Here is an 18,946-nt window from a genome sequence, read left to right as displayed (position 1 = left end):
TTTTTATTAAAATTTTAAATTATATCATTTATATATATTTTTGGATTTATTTTTTTACTATATTATTTTTAAAATTATCGTATTTAAATTAAAATCCCTTAGACAAATTTTTTTTTTTTAATTTTGTATTTTTATATTAAAATCACATTCATATCATCTTGATTGATTTAAATTCTTTGACAACAAGATGACAAGTAAGTGTACTCGATTCTTTGGAAAAAGTTGGGAATTTGGAATAATAGATCTTATCTATTTCGGTATTAGATCACAAAAGAAAAAGTTAAATAGATTCAAGTAAGCTCATTTTTTGTATGACAACAATCATACCTTACCCACCATTATTTTTAATTTACTTTTAATTAAAAATATATAAATATAAAAATATTATTATAAAATATTTTAATGATAAAACTTAATTAAAATGAGCTTTAATAGAGGGGCTGAACTGAGTATTGAGGAAGCAAATTCGAAATGTTAGTTTGATTCGATTTATAAACATCTATGATATAGAGTATTGCTTAACTTATTATTGGTCAATCTAATGCTATAATTTTCTTCTTTTGAGAGTGCGATATAATACTTTTATAAAAGTTTAATTATAAAATTATATGTATAAGTAGAAATTATAATCATAATCAAATTATATTTATTTTTATGTTCATTGGATTGGCAATCCTCGGTGTTTGATTGTTTTGTTAACAAATTAGCGTTTGGCGTCTAAAGGAAAGTGCTTGGATAGTTCTCTTTAGTTGTGTGGATGCTCGTGATGGGCTTGAGAATAATTTAATACTAATTTATTAGTTTTTTTAAGCAACGAAAAAATTATAGATCTAGAAACACCCGAACATTTGGATTAAACGTTGACGAATGATCTCTCTATTCTTTAAGTAATAATAATAATAAAGGAATTAAAAGCCTAGGAAAATATTTTCGATAGTGTGATCATGCATACACTTGAAGAATTAAAGTGTGTTTTATAACATGATTACTTAAGATAAATCTCAACTCTTTTATAAGATACAAAATTGAAAGCTTCTAATTAAAAATTTTAAGTTTCAACTTATTAATATAATTTAGGGTATATATTCTCTTTGGAAGACATTTTAATTCATCTTATTATTTTTTGTTAAAAAAATGCAATTTGAGGATAAGCGAAGGGGTAGATGTTGAAATTTGAATTTTATATCCATTGAATATAACATTTTAAATGTAACTATATAAATTAACTGTTAAATTCCCAATTTATTCTATTGGTTATTTATAAATAAATATTGACATTGTTTATTTGAATTGATGAGTTATTAAGGGCAAGAAAATTACCACTTGCAATTAATTACACAAGTATAGTCAGTGGATCTTAATTAGATAATAATTAATATATATCTTCTATCATAAATAACGTGAACGAATAAAAAAAGTGTATGATCATATTATTATATATATAAATAACTTAATTATAATCCTATCACCTATAATTTTTTTTTTATATTTCTGGCCTCCTACCAAAAAGAAGAATGATTGAGTGACAAGTGTGAAGTTTCTTGCATCTTCCAAGCCAGGCTTAGACTAATTACTACTCATAGTTAAGTTCAAAAATTATTTTAGTAAACAGTAACAGATCATATTCTTAAAAGTTAAGTTAAAAAATAACAATTGCTTGTTGTAAACATTTCAAAAAAAAAAATTGAACAATTGTTGTCTATGGAATAAAGTGCAGAAAGTTTTTTTCCCTTGATGCATGATTTAGATAATAATACAGCTTCATTACCTCATAGTACCCCTCATGCATGTGGACCAAAAATTTCTGTTCTTTCCAATATATTCAAGGAATATAAAAAAAGTCCGATGGTTCTAGTTCATTTTCTAAATAGTTTGAGTTATAAAATAACGGAGATCCTGGAGTATCAAAGATCATATCGTCCATATTTATGTCGCCGGCTGAAAGTCCACCATCACAGGTAGTTGTTGTAGTAACACTATGATCAACTTGGATTGGTCCTGGTGGAATGTTGTTGCGGTTTTGCCAATTGTGAAGTTCATCGATGCAATGCAATGAAGCGAATCTGGAAGCCATGTTGTTTAAAACTCGAGACGAAGAACTCGAACAAGACCTTGCACGTTCAGATCCATTACCCTCTAGGATGCTCAATGCATCAGATAGAGGATACTCGATGTTAGTATCAACACTAACACCACCGTCATCATCGGCGTTTCCGTGATCTGCTGACACCGGAGAAAGTACTATATTCAACAAATCTAAGTAATTTAAAGGTGTTGTGAGTGGATCAGAAACATTATCCAGCCAATAATCTGATGTTTCTGATGTTACTGTTGCATTATTTCCCTGACAAGTTGATGTAGGGTGGCAAATTGTAGCAGTGGAACTTTCACTATTGGCACCACCATCGCTAGTAGTACTGGCAAATGACATTGGTTGCAATCTTTGACAAACTCTTAGGGGATCAAGATCAACACATTGTAATGTCTTGATCCTAGTGGCTAACTTATTGAGCAGCAGAGCTGAAACTGAGATAGACCTTGATGATGTTGGCTGTTGCGGTGTGGGTTCAGATTCTTTTACTGTTGCATTTTCTTCATGAATGATCATGGGGTCGGTATTGACCACAGTAGGGTTAGGATTTTCACTGGATGAGGCTCCAGGAGTGGTGCCAAGAGGCTTGTGAGTCACCGGATCTATACCCATATTAGCTAAGCGTTTCTTGAGATGAGCATTCCAATAGTTCTTTATCTCATTGTCTGTTCTCTTTGGTAAGTACCTGGCTATTTCTGCCCACCTTGAAGAAAAAAAAAATTCATACGTGAGATTGATCATGACAACAACCCATAAAACCAACCATTTTAATATTTCTATGTTGTCAATGAAAAGCTTTGCTGCCACCTGTTGCCTAGTGCAGCATGAAGTTCAATGATGGTTTGAGCTTCCTCCGAGGTGAAGTCTCCTCTCTTAACGCCAGGTCTCAGATAATTTACCCATCTCAGTCTACAGCTCTTCCCACATCTTCGAAGACCTGAAAATAAACAAGGAAACATGATCACTTTCCATAAAATAAAGACAATTGATGATCAAGTCATGGAAGAACAAAAACTGAAAAGACCTAACCAGCTTTCTGGGGCAGGTAACGCCAACCTCCTTCACCATATTTTTGTATGTAACCGATGAGCTTCTGGTCTTCTTCAGCTGTCCAGGCTCCTCTCTTCAAACTTTCTTCACTGTATAATGAAGTCCTTCCCATTCTGATAAAACAAATTAAGGTGTTTTATATGACAAAATCAATAACATAAATTCTCAATTTCTTAATTGTTAGTTGAAATTCGGAAATGCTTCCTGGGAAAGAGAATCAGTGATGGAAAGAGTTTTACACCAATGTTGGCTAGCTTTGCCTTCCGATAGAGTTGAGAGACAGTTGTGAGTTGTTACTGAAGAGACAGAACTACAAGGAAACCGTTTATATAGAAACTAGAAATAAAGATAAGTGCTTGTGCCAACAGCCGCGTCGCGTCATTTGTTGGTCTAATACCAAACTTCTAGTTTCAAGTACCAAAATTCAAATCTTACTAGTCTCATTTATAAAAATAAATAAATAAAAAAAAAGAAGTGCAGGTGATACCCAGCATATTCTAAGGTCCATAATATGCATCTGGAAGACCATGTTTTTATATGCTGTTCCAAATGTGTCAGTCTCAATATAGTTTAGAGCCCTTCAACATTTCCTTTTTCGTTATCATCTTCATTATTTCTTTTTTTTTTTTTTTGGGTATATATGGATAGTACATGAAGAGCAAGGATTTCAACTTTGGTCCCACGTAACAGTTATTTAGTCAAATTTTAGTTTATATTTGATGTATATAGCTCGACCATTGATGATCAAGAAATTATATATAGCTTGTCATCATATTGCAAAAATTTCATTTATGAATATCTATGATAATTTTGATCAAGCTGTGTGGATCATGATCATATATACTTAATTTATTAACTATATATATATATATATATAAAAGCATAATGTGTCCTTCTGAACCTAAAATGATATTTGAATTCTCAGTTAGAACATTAAATAGTTGATTAGATATATAGACAACTTGAGACTCATTTACAATATGAGAGCATTATATTAGTCGTTACTTAAATTTGTCAAAGAGTTACGTCATAAAATATTAATTATTTTATAATTAAAAATTAATTAATATTCAATTAAAATGCATAATCCTAATTCATCAAAATTAGCCATGAATATTTCCATTCTTACAATATTATATGACCTTTATTTGCTAAAAGATCAATTAACAAAAATAAAAACTAAGAACATGATTTAACATTATAAAATTAAAAAATTCTACAAAACCCTTCAATAATTTTAAATTTAATTTACTTAAAACTATTACATTATTGTTGTCTTTATAAATTAAGGTATCAAAAATAAATTTATTATTTGTCATACCAAACAAGAAAACCATAATAGAAACTGTTTCTATACAAGGTATCAACAATACAAGCACAATTCATATTTCAAATTTTTATCGGACATCCCAAATTTATCTCTATCAAAAGAGTGATGTCATATCTCAAACATCATTTGACAATTTATATATTCACAACGTATAAAATATTAAAATTTATATATTTACATAATATTTTATATAAAAATTATATATTACAATTTATGTTAATATAAAAATAAAAAATATAATTTTTTTATTTTATTTAATCTATATATAATTATTTTTAAAATTTTAAATCAAATTATTTTTATATCTCTTTTTCATATCATATTTATATCATTTTACTTTATCATATATTAAACTATCATATATTCATTTCTTATCCATACACCAACCTTTATTTCAATTATTTAATGATTAAAAAAATCATATTTTTAAATCATAAAAAAATTATATACTACAGTTCCTTAAAACATCGTCAATTGTCCAAATCTCGAGATAAGACATAAGTTTGAACAGTTTAATTAGGCACAAGATTTTAAGTAAAAGAAATATTACTTCAACAACCGTACAAGCAGATGCTTGGCCACTTGCTAAAATAGAAACAAAAGAGAATTGCTTTTTCAGTAAAATTTGACTGTTAGGTTGTTTTTATTTTATTTTATATCGTGATCCTTTGTCTTTTATTTACGGTGTGTTGATGGGGTAAAATATTGAATTGCCACCTTACTTAAAAAATTCTTATCCCACCTCAATTTTTAGGCGGTAAGATTATTTATTTATGCCATACATTAAAGTTATTTCTTGAAAAATTAAAGCTTCAGTTTTAAACAATTAGTTTTTGTTTTAAATTATAATATGAGAGATAAATTGGATATAAAATTATAATAGTCATTGTTAAATATGTGAATAAATTTTTGAAAGATGTGCATGGCAGATGATTTTATCTCCTAGGTATCTTTTAAGTATGGTCGGCAATTATCTAATCTATAATTTAATTATATATTGAAATTACTCCCAAATACTAGATTCTTCGATTTCAAAAATATTTTGGGGCATTTAGTTCATAAAATTTTTGATTTTAGAAGAAAATGTGATATTCGAAAAGTGCAATGCTAGAGATTTTGTTTGATTTTTAAAGTATCTCGTATTTAGATTCACTCGTTTAGTTATAAGGAATTTATGCATATTAATTTTATATAATTACTATAATCTCCTTAACAAGCTTATAGCAACTTTTCCTTTCATTTTATTAATAATAAATACCAAAATGACATGATAATTTTAGTGGCAAAAAGAATACAAATATTTTAATTAATTGTTGTTTTAATTTATAAAGTATCATCAATTAAGGCATTTGTTAACATGAATGCCTTAATTGAGAGGGTATATATTATTTAAAAAAAAGATCAATTAAGGGGTTTGTTACTTTGAATGCCTTAATTGATACATTTCATAATGTTAATATATCATCAATTAAGGTGTTTGGTTAGGTGAATGTTTTAATTGATCTTTTTTTTTTTATAATTTATAAAACAGATCAGTTAAGGGGTTTGTTACTTTGAATGCCTTAATTGATACATTTCATAATGTTAATATATCATCAATTAAGGTGTTTGGTTAGGTGAATGTTTTAATTGATCTTTTTTTTTTTATAATTTATAAAACAGATCAATTAAGGGGTTTGTATTAAGAAACACCTTAATTGATCATTTTAAAAGCTTCACTCCCCATTTTTGAACATTGAAAAACCAAACGGCTAATACAGTTGAATGATAAAAGCTAAACTGTTTATATGTCCCTAAACCCATCAACCCATTCACTTGGTATTTTGGTTTCTTCATCTCCCTTATTGTCACTGATTGTGAACCATTTAATGCCGTCACATATAATTTTAAGCTAGTATGTGCAAATTTAACCCTTTTTGTACAATGTTTATTCATCTATGTATGTCATTTTTTTCTTCCTTACTATATATATTTACAACATTGTATGCATGATATTTTCTTTGTTGTTTGGTTGGAGTATCGTGGTTTGTCAAATGATTTTATGGAAAATAGTTATATATTTTCTCATTTGTTTTGCATGGAACTCTTATGATATGATGAAACATAGTATGGCTTGTGCATTGTATAATATTATTAGTTTTGTTTTGTGTAATGTATATTGGTATATTTATTGTATTAGATATCGATTTTTTTTAGTGTGGGATATATATAGAGACAATTTGGTGTATTTTATATAATTCTAATCAAAATTGCAGGTATTATGGCTTTCAAAGAACATGTCTCTTTCCACTGAACATGATGAAGACACACCCATCTTGGAAAAAAGAAAATCACTGGGACGTGGTAAACAAATTAAAGCAAGTGGGACAAAAATTCACATGAACTTCAATCAAGATGGGTAGTCTGTGTTAAGTGGAGTTGCAAAGTTGGCTAGTCATATTGGAGCTGTCGTTCGACAAAATATATCTATTACTTACCCTTATTGGCAGATGGTTTCTAATGACAAGAAAGATAATATATGTGATTCGATTGTGGTATGTTTATTCAACAATATCCAAAATTTTGTTAATTGTTAATGAAATTAAATCACTGTGTTGAGTTTATTTAATTTATTCATATTTTTAAGAAATGTTTAACATCCCAACTAAGTATAAAAAACTTGAGTTACAATCGGTTAGGAAAACATTCAGAGACTTTAAGAGCAAATTGACAACTAAATATATTTTACTATTCGCATATAGTTTTGAATTGTTGGCTGATTCTTTAAAGATATATGCAAAGGATATCGGTTATGAAGAATGGTCATAGTTTGTTCGAGATCGTCTATCAGATAAATTTTCGTTATACATATCCAGTTTATTAATTGTTTATAATATTTTGTTTAATAATTTTTTATGTTAATATGTGATTTATCTTTTTTATTTCAAAAAATCAAAGAATAACAAAAGAGCCCAATAATTATATCGCCGTCAGACATCAAAAAAGGGTTATATAAATGTCAAGCATGATCTTATAAATATTAAAACAGTTGTTTTATACTTGTCTATGAATATTTATGAAATGTAAATGAAATGTGAAACTTATAATGATTTATGATTTTAGGAATCATCTAGCTCTGGAATTGAAGTTTTTAGATGAGATGGTAAAGAAGGATCGTTTGCAAATGAAGCAATTGAAGAAATAGCTAAAAAGATTGTAAGTTGATTTTATTTATATATCACATATGACGAATGTGCTTTTATTTATGACTATATATTGTATTTGATTATTTACACACTATTATTTTGTGATTCCAGATGAATTTGTTATAAAATGAATACAAAGACCTACGAAATGGTTATGGTGATAATCTGTTGTCCTTAGCTTTAAGATCCAAAGACAAACATGGTTGAGTTCGAAGGTTTGGTAGATTTGTGTTACCATCACAGTTCTTCAAGAATCAACCCAAACTTACATAATGAAAAATACAGAATATGAAGTAATCATTTAGTAGCAATAACAAAAACTTGATGAGCAAGAGTAATGCTTGAATGATCAGTAGCAATAACTCACAACTTTGGAGGTAATGTTGGTAGCAATGCAATCTAACATGCCTTGATAGTAGTGTGTTACTGACATCCAGCAAGGAAATGAATTCACGAAACAAGTCTTGCAGCAAACTCAATCTTCGATAATCAACATTTTTAAAATTTATTTATTGATTGAATATTTATTTGTATTTTTTTGAATTGGTTTTATGATTTATATTTTATATTCTTTTATAACATGATATTCAGACTTAGACGACGACACCTGTATAGTTTGCCACGAATGTGTTATCTACTTATGCGCTTAATCATTTATTAGGAGGAGACGTCATTGTTATTGAGAGAGAGTATTGATTATTTGATTATTCATCGATGTCTTACATTAGAGATTAAGGCATTTTGTACCATGGATGAGATATCGATTTTTGATATTGTTGCATATATAAGGTTAGCTTATCAATTAATTTAAATATATTCTACCACTATCGATTATCCTATTTTATATAGTATTACTAAATGATACTGTTGATTGTCATCATATAGCTTTCTATATAAAGGGATCAAGGAGAAACAATTGAACCATAGAGTAAGATTCATTGACCTATATTTAATTAGTCATTTAAGTTGCATTATTGCTAATCATGATCATCATGTGGGTCAATGCATACAAAAATTGTTAGAATATTATCTGATGCCTTATAATTCCTCGTAAGTTCTATTTGTAATAATAATTGTATCATTTATGACATTTAATATATTCTGTATAAGTGTATGTTGAATTTATGTTTTTCATGTTATACATTATGAATAAGTATCATGTTTATTATTTTGCAGGGGTCATTGGTAGTTTATTGTAATTGATACTAATACATGGACTTACTTATTTAACTTCTCACAACTAGTGATGATGTTTATACCTGATATTGCCAATTTAATAAAGAGCTATTAAATTTTATGAATAAGTGATAATTATATTAAATTGCATTTTTGTATAATTACTATTATTTATGTTTACTATGGTTTTGTGTTTAATTTAGTGGAATGATTGCAGTTCATAAAAATAGAAAGTTTAATTAGGTTTCATTATCGGTAAGTGTAAAATATTTTTTTTTATGCTAAGTTTGTTTAGATAAATGTTTATCAACCCATTCAATTTTATTTTTAGGTTTTTCATTAACCACGAGTTACCGAATGTGGATATTATATCCTTTGTTTTATGAAAAAGATTATTTTGTATGATCTTATGAGCACACCATTCAAGGTTAGTATCAATACCTTATAAAAGTAATATCTTTCAATTAAACTTATATAATATTGTGCAAGTTGATTAACATTGACTTCTTATTTTTTATTAGTGGGCAAACAAAGGAAGCTTCATGCAAGAAGAAATTGATGAAATTTATATATAATAGTATGATTACGTATCCATTTTTGCTAAACCTTAATGTTGGACAACCAAATTGGCTGTAAATATATACAAACATTCCAAATTTTTTTGGTATAGGCACTATGATTGGGTATTTGATAATTTTTATTGGTTTAAATTTGTTTAAATTAAAACTAATCCCCAGTTGTTTATTTAAATAGTATGATGACCAATATCTTATATCATTCATATTCTACAAGTGGAATATGATCATTTCGGGGCAAATTGTTCATCCTAATGCTAAATTAAAATTCAAATCATTTCATGACACATACACTCCACCAAACATTTATATTTATACAAATATGAAACTAATAAATCCAAATTGTTATATCATTTACACAATTACAAGTTTTGTTTTCTAAATACAAATATGAAAATAGTTAAAATAAATATTTATTTCATTCACACAATTACAATATCTAATCTAAGTAAATGAATGTATAACATGCCATACAATTTACATATCTACAACATCTTTCTGCCTTAATTAAATAAATATGTTTAAAAAATATTGTATGAATTTGTGTACAAAATGTAATGCAATATACATGTATCTAAGAAGAGAAAAGTCAAACGATGGGTGATATGCATTACATTTATTTAACTATTTTTAATGTAATTACTTCTAAATATAGGTGGCAGAGAAAGAAAAACTCAACTTTGTGATTTTCTTTCAACATATCTTACTAGCAGCGATCATTTAATCAGGCGTAAAACCATCTAGTTACATTATTTCATAGAAAAGTGATATTCTTCTATCACTACTTTCGACTTCCTTTTAAAGGAAAGCTAAAATGCCCTCCATCACATTCACAGCTCTGTCATATGAAGCTCTAAGTTTGCTTATATGATCAACAAATTTAGCAATTGATCCATCTTCACTCCTAGAATGCTTTTTACTTAACAACGTCTTAGCATTGCCTAGAGCAGCTGAACCAATTTCTTCTTCTTAATTTCTTTTCTTTGTATTTCCTTCAGTATGGATATCAAACTCTAGAGAGAAGTAAGCATCCTCAGTAGCATTCAATGATTCAACTACATCGGTTGCTATTTTGATTTTTTTGCCGATTGCTCTATCGATCCAAAATCATTTTAAAATTACCAAAGAAAAGGAAAGATTTGTTCCTTAACCCTTTAGCATGTAGATGTACCTACTAAAAGTTCAAGCAAATATGAATCAAATAAAAAGACTAGAAAAAAACATAAATAAGGTAAGCAGTAGTGTAATCATAAAAAACTTACTTGAACCCACTCATCCAAAACTTTTTTCTTACCTGTGACACATTTTTCTTGATCATTCCATCCAAATTCACTAGAATTTTTCATATCACAAATTATGTGATATTGTCTCTTGAGTAGCTTAACTCAGAACTCGATTTAGGGGGTGGTTTTAAGTTGTGAAGTAGGAATGAATTTTTCGAGCATTTGTTTAACATAACCTAGATATCCTATGTGAAATGTTCCATTATCCATTCTTCATCTAGGATTATCTGCCAAAGAATGTATGTATTAAACCAAATAGGAATCCTCCTCCCTTGTCCAATAATGGTTACCTATCCTTTAACTTTCGGTTCTTCTTCTAGGTAGGTCTCATACGGATTGCGAAAGATTGGCACACGATGAAGACATGTTCAATTCCTAATCACATGGATATTATACAACAATATCAATAAGTAAATCAAAAACCCATCAAGGGAATGAATTAAATGAATACACATAAAAAGAAAACCAAAAAGTGTGTACTCAAAATTGTAATATACATTGGACACTCAAGAATTAAAAAAAAAAACAGATAAACATATATTCAACATAGATATAAACCAAATTCTACACTCAATCATATGGTACATAAATCAAATAAATTGAGCAAACATTATAACATACAAAAAATTTCTATAATGTTTTTATCCCCGAGATTGCAACAAATAAGTGAATATCTCATTAGTTAGATTATCTCTAAACGGAGTCTAAAAATTAGATGGCTCAATATACATAATCAAATCTTGACATTTAGATTCATCTGATTGGCTCATAATTCCTTCAGCAATATTACCTTGAATAGGGTCAAAAATCATCTCAGACCTAATAAAATTATGGAAAAGGCAACAAACAAAAATGATTTTGCACTGTCATTATTGAATAAAATGACTTCTCTCTTAAAATTGCCTATCTAGCTTTCAATATACCAAAACATCTCTCAATATAATTTCTTACTTGAGAGTATTGCAAATTGAAGTATTCTTGCAGGGTTATTGGTTGGAGTCTTACCCTTCAATCACTAAGATGGTATCATTGAATTTTGATAAGGAGCTAAGAAACCTTTCCTATTTGTGTTTCCAGCATCACACAAATAGTAATTATCTATTAAGTGGAACAACATTAATAATATGAAAAAAATATATTTCGTTATACACATGAAATGAACATAGTAAAGTTAATACCTTGTGGGATCCCAACCAATTTTTACGTGTAATGGCATCCCTTAACACTTTACCATCTATTATAGAACCTTTCGATCCCAATAAAATATATATGAATTGTATATCTGGGTTATAAACACCAAGGATATTGGTAGCAATTTTATTTTTTCTAGTTGTGTATCTAGGCTTGTTAACTGCGTCTACAATAATTTGATATATGTCTTATTCAAGTCATCCAAACAACGCTTGAATCATTTTCATTTATTATTTGTTGAATTATCCGATATTGGTTTGGGTTGTTTATACAACAACATATGCTGTCTTAAAATAGAATTCAACACATAATGGAATTTCCTACTAATCGTTTCTTCAGATCTGGCTATTGATGCTTCATAACTCTATTTTTTGTATGATGGGCTATAATGTAGAGGATGCTAATAACTAGTTATTCTATTGACATATGTCTAGATGCTTGTAATCTTCATTTTATTTTAAGTAAATGACATAATTTTACAAAAGCTTTTATATTCATTATAGTATTATCTACACATTATCGATCACTCTTAAAGACCATTGCATTTAAGTTTAATCTCTAATATGTAGCTTATCATAAGATGTTCTACCATAAGATAGTCTACATCATTTTCTAATGTTCATATGTAATAAAGTCACAACAACAAAACATAACACGTCTCCATCTGGTTCAAATGCATCATAAGAAATGTAACCAATTGCATCTTCGTTGTTAGTGATAAACTAGCCATAGTTGTTTAAAAGATAAAATCTCGTTAAAGTTGAAAACATAAATGGAAAGCAAATCTTTGCATATGGTATATGAAATTTATTAAACACCAAAAAAAAAAAAAAAACTTAGTAACAAAACATTATTGGATGAAAGAGCTAAAGCAAATAAACCATTAAACACATTCGATATATCAGAAACATAATTTTAGATCTAAATGACATCTAAAAAGATAAATAAAAAGAAAAGATTGGAATGCAACAAATAATGCAAATCAGATAATTAGGTATTAGGTAGTATACACACATCATTTTTGTAAAAAACGAAGACAAACTTAACAAGACAAAGATTAACTGATAGATTTTGAAGTTAAAGGTGGTTTAAAGAGAAAAATATTTGGTTTGAGTCGAGATATGTTGAAATAAAAATCAGAAACATATTGATTATTGAAATGTGATGAAAACATCAGTTAAGGTGTTTCAAATATAGAAACACCTTATTTGATATATAAAAGATAGGTTCTTCTGATTCATGATTAGATATTATAACATTCATATTATTAGAACATGATTTTGATTTTTGAGAAGGAAAATAAAATTTTAATATGTAATAATTATGGCGTTTGTAAGAAAAAACAACTTAATTGATAACCAATTAAGGTGTTTTTCATTAATACGCCTTAATTGATGGCCACTTGAATCTTTATCAAACTATGACTGAAAATCATTCATGTCATAATACAGTCTTCGAAACCGAAAAAAAAATAATATCATATCAATTAAGGATAAACACCTTAATTGATTATCAATTAAGGCATTTTTTTCCTTGAAATGCCTTAATTGCAACATAAATTAAAAAATTTTTAAATTTTATTTATAAAAAGGACTACAACTGAATTCTAGACTTACTTTTCAAAAAGGTAACAAATATGTGATCAATTTTTTATTCAAATCAAATTTGAAAATAAATAAACTTTGTCCCTTGAAATCTTAGAATACCATAAGGAGACGTGTGTTTTTGATTTCAAGATTTTGGGTACTATTGAAAATCTGACATTTTTCCTATAATCGAATTATCCTGAACCAAATGTGGGAAACAAGTACCTACCATCAAGATTTTGAGAAAAAAATTATGGATTCCCTTAAACCAAACACACAATTAAGATGAGACATAAAAGATAATTAGAGGGCTAATTAAGAAAAAAAAAACAAATTGGTTTGGGTAATTTGAAAAAAAAGAATTTTGATATTTTTATTTTTGTTTTAGACACATGAGAATCAATTTTTTCTTTTTTTCTTTTCTTTTGGTATTTTATATTATTTTATATTATATTTTTAGTTTTACTTTTTGTTTTTATTTTTATTTATTGATTTACTTATTTTATTTTTTATTTTTTATTTATATACAATTTTAAAATTTTAAATTAGAAACACGATTTAATCATTTGACATCATAAAAAAAAACTAAGTAAATGTGTTAGATAAATAAATTTGTAAATTTTTTATCATTATATTTATTTTTATCATGTAAACTTTTAAAAAAATTGAAACTAAATAAAATTTTTTCTAATGATGAAATTAAAAGAAAATTACAAGTGGTGTTTGAAATTCTAGGTGATGAATTTTTTTAGAATCTTAGCAAAAGTGTTGAAACATTTTTGAAATTATTCCAATAAAAAATTATTTTATTTATTTTTAATAAAATATTTAGTAAAAATAAAGGTAAAAAAATAAAAAAAAATCTTATATAAAATTTTAAATTAATCCAATAATAAAGCCTCTTCAAAAAAATACTTTTAAGGCGAGAGAGTTTTGTCAGAATTCTACTATAATATTAGAGAAAACATAAAAACTTTTCAGTATTTTAAATAATGAAATTTAATTAGGAATACAAAACCATTTAGATATGATCATTTTAAAATAATAAAAAATTAATTGATACTTTCTTTGAATGGACGTTATGTAAGCGATAATACCTTATGTAAATGGAGATTAATCAATAACATACAATGAAATTTGTCCCTTAATGTAGACAACTCACGATTGATGGGCAACTAATAATTTAATTGCCAAATTACTTTCTATGTATCAAATAACTATTGGTTGATAAAAGAAAGTTTAATAAGTTTTTGCATTTGGTAGGTCATAGTGTATTAAGTTTTAATTGAATTAAGACATGGTAAGTTGGGCTTTATTTGGATTTGGAAAAAAGAATGTGGTGATGTTATATTGTAATTGGGTGTTTTTGTTATAGATTTGAAATTTTTATTATTTATTTTCTACAATAAAATAATAAAAATACAATAATAAAGTTAAATTTAAATATGAAAAGTTAAAAGTTAAAAGTTAAAAATAAAAAATAAAAAATAAAAAATAACTTACTTTTCTTTTTTTCCTTTCTTTTGTTTTAGATATTTTTATAAAAAGTTTATATTTTTCAAAAGATTAAAAAATCATACATTTGATCAAATAAATAATAAAAAAATAACAATCATAACATAATATGGAAAAATTATTAAAAATACAATATATGAAAAACAATATATATTTTTAATTTTGATATTTTTATAATATTTTATTTATTATTTTTGTATTAAAATAATTAATCTTCCCAATGTAATGGGAAACTACTTCTAGAATTAAATTAAAAACGTACGTGTTTTTTCACCATTATAATTTGAGAGTTAAATTAGATATAAAATTATAATAGTCATAAAGTTAAATATGTGCATGACTTTTAGGAAGAAGTGCATAAGAAGTAGCAATATCAATGGGGCTAATTTTTATCTCCTAGTTATCTTTTAAGTATTGTAGGCAATTATCTAATTTATAATTTATAACTATATATTAAAATTATTCTCAAATACGAGATTATTCAATTTCAAAAACACTTAAGATGAAACATAAAAGATTATTAAAGGGCCAATTAGTGAGAGAAATAAAATTTTGGGGTAATTTGGAAAAAAAGAACTTTTGGTATTTTTTGTTTTGTTTTAGACACATGGCAATCAATTTTTTTTTTATTTTGGTATTTTTATTTTGTTTTATTTTTTAGTTTTACTTTTAGTTTTGTTTCTATTTTTATTTATTTACTTGCTTATTTTATTTTTTATTTACATACATATTTAAAATTTTAGATTAGGAGCACGTTATAATCATTTGACATTGTAAAAAAAACTAAATAAATGTGTTAGAGAAATAAATTTGTAAATTTTTTATACTTATATTTATTTATATCATGTAAACTTTATAAAAATTGAAAATAAATAAAAAAATTTCCAATGATGAAATTAAATGAAAATTGCAAGTAGTGCTTAAAACTCCTAGGTGATGAATTTTCTTAAAATCTTACCCAAAGTGTTGAAAATTTTTTTAAAGTATTTCGATAAAAATATTTTATTTATTTTTGATAAAATATTTAGTAAAAATAAAGGTTGGGAAAATAAAAATAAAATATTCTATAAAATTTTAAATTAATCTAATAATAAAGTCTCTTCAAGAAAATGAAGGATTTCTTGAATATTCTTGATATGAGTTTGAAATTCTATCATAATATTGAAGAAAATATAAAAACTTTATAGTATTTTAAATAATGATTAGAATAATATAAGATTAATTGGTACTCTTTTTCGATAGACGTTATAAATGAGTTGATACCTTCTTTAAATCGAGATTAATCAATAACATACAATAAAATTTGTCCCCTAATGTAGTCAACCCTCAATTGAAGGGTAGCTGACAATTTACTTGCCAAATTACTTTTTATTTGTCAAATAGCTATCGGATGATAAAAAATTTTTAATAAGTTATTGGATTTGGTAGGTCATAGTGTGTTGAGTTTTATTTGAATTGTGACATGGTGAGTTGGGCTTTAATTGGATTTAAAAAATAAAAATGTGGTGTTTGTTTAATGTTAGATTGTAATTGGCTATTTCTTTTAAAGATTTTGAATTTTTATTATTTATTATCTACAATAAAATAACATAAAATAAAATAATAATGTTAAATTTAAATATAAAATATTAAAAATTAAAAAGTTACTTATTCCTTTTTTTTGGTTTAGATATTTTTCTAAAAAGTTAGTAATTTACAAAAAATTAAATATTATACATTTGATCAACAAATAATAAAAAAATAAAACAATCATAGCATAAAATGAAAAATAAAAAAATTGCAATATAGGAAATACTATATATATTTTTAATTTTGATATTTTTATAATATTTTATTTGTTTTATTATTTTATATTAAAATAATTAGTCTACCCAGTGTAGCAGGAGACTAGTTCTAGTATCAAATTAAAAATGTATGTATTTTTTTCACCATTATAATGTGAGAGTTAAATTGGATATAAAATTATAATAGTCATAATGTTAAATATGTGCATGGATTTTTTTGAGATGTGCATGGCAAGTGGCAACATCAATTTGACTAATTTTTATCTCCTAAGTATCTTTTATGTATTGTAGGCAATTATCTAGTTTATAATTTATAACTATATATTAAAATTATTTCTAAATACAAGATTATTCAATTTCAAAAACACTTAAAATGGCACATAAAAGATGATTAGAGGGCTAACTAAGGAAAGAAATAATTTGGTTAGGGGTAATTTGGAAAAAAGAACTTTTGGCATTTTTATTTCTGTTTTGGGCACATGGTAATCAATTTTTTCTTTTTTAATTTTGATATTTTTATTTCATTTTATTTTTTAGTTTTAGTTTTAGTTTTATTTTAGATTTTTATTTTTTAATTTGCTTATTTTATTTTTTATTTTTCATTTACATGCATATTTAACTTTTTAGATTAACACGTTTTAATCATTCGACATTATAAAAGAAACTAAAAAAATGTGTTAGATAAATAAATTTGTAAATTCTTTATAATTATATTTATTTGTATCATGTAAACTTTAAAAAATTGAAATAAATAAAAAATTTTCCAGTGATGAAATTAAAAGAAAATTGCAAGTAGTGGTTGAAATTCCTAGGTGACGATTTTTTTTAAATCTTACCAAAAGTGTTGAAACTTTTTTGAAAGTATTCCAATAAAAAATATTTTATTTATTTTTAATAAAATATTTAGTAAAAATAAAGATTGGTAAAATAATAAATACATATAAATATAAATTTTTCTATAAAATTTTAAATCAATCCAATAATGAAACCTCTTCAAAAAAACGAATAGATTTTTTGAATACTCTTAAGGTGAAAAAATTTTCTCGAAATTCTACGATAATAATAGAGAAAACATAAAAACTTTTCAATATTTTCCAATAAGTGGTATCTGAGCGATGTTCGAGACGTGAGAATAAACAAACCCGAGTATTTCAAAATATCTGAAGGTATATCTAATATGCTTAATTTTGAGCTTCCTTTATTTTATACAAAAAGAGTAATTTTATCTTATGGTAAAGTATGATTCAAGATTTGTTAGTAAAACAAAGGTTAGATTAGGCATTAAATAGTAGTAAGCCTGAAGAAATAATTGATAGTAATTAGAATAGACTTCAGAAGAAAGCTGTAAGCTGTTAGTGCTATTATATTAGCCATAACCTTTGAGATAAAGTATAGTATGTTGACTAAGAATACTTCGAAGAATTTATGGGATAAGCTTGAAGGCATCTACGTTTTAAAGTCGTTGACTAATAGATTATATTTGAAGATGGATTTGTATTCACTACAGATGAAAGAAGGTACAAATCTTTATAATCACTTGAATGAATTTAATATGTTAGTTTCTCAATTATTGGCTATTTATGTTGATAAGTTTAAAATGAAAAGAATGCTTTAATTTTGTTGTCATCTTTGCCCAAGTCTTATAGTCTCTTGGTTTAAACTTTGTTGGTATGTAGGTCTATTTTGAAGTTAGACGATGTGACAACCCTGTTGAATGAGAATGAAAGATTTATGGGATCCCAAAACTTATCACCTGGAGATAGTGTTCTAGCTGTAGAGTGTTTTGATTAAAGGAAGGACTTAAAAGATGGTTGATGGATCAAGAGAGAGATCTAAGTTAAGAGACAAAGTTAATATAGAATATTTTTATTGTGGTAAAAAGGGACATATCCAAGTGCACTACAATAAACTAAAAAAGGATATGGTTGTTTTCAAAAAGACGAATGATGAGAAAAAATCATATGAAAAAAAAAATGATACTACTATTATTATATTTGATGATGATGATTTTTTTTTACAACTTGTGTCGATGAGACTCAGACTTTGAAAGGTAAATAAAGGTTGAGTTTTAGATTTAACTGCTACTATCCATATTTGTAATGATAGGAGTTACTTTTGTGTAGTTGGAAAAGAATAAGAAGTAAGAGAATATTATGATTGCTAATAATGAAAAGGTGCA

General features: G+C 26.1%; 1 protein-coding gene across 1 annotated transcript; it reads right to left on the bottom strand.

Annotated features, from left to right (window-relative positions):
* Positions 1-1,741: 1,741 nt before the first annotated feature.
* Positions 1,742-3,328, bottom strand: LOC111289472 (uncharacterized). Its single transcript, XM_089746628.1, has 3 exons — positions 3,122-3,328; positions 2,900-3,029; positions 1,742-2,795 (listed from the first exon to the last, which is right to left on the bottom strand). The coding sequence occupies exons 1-3, from the start codon at positions 3,252-3,254 to the stop codon at positions 1,823-1,825; spliced, it is 1,236 nt and encodes a 411-aa protein (XP_089602754.1). The 5' UTR covers positions 3,255-3,328; the 3' UTR covers positions 1,742-1,822.
* Positions 3,329-18,946: the final 15,618 nt, after the last annotated feature.

Source organism: Durio zibethinus, chromosome 17 (genome assembly GCF_047325235.1).
Source record: "Durio zibethinus cultivar Kanyao isolate XHJ-2024 chromosome 17, ASM4732523v1, whole genome shotgun sequence".
In the NCBI taxonomy this organism is placed as follows: Eukaryota; Viridiplantae; Streptophyta; class Magnoliopsida; order Malvales; family Malvaceae; genus Durio; species Durio zibethinus.
This window is presented reverse-complemented; position numbering and strand designations above follow the sequence as displayed.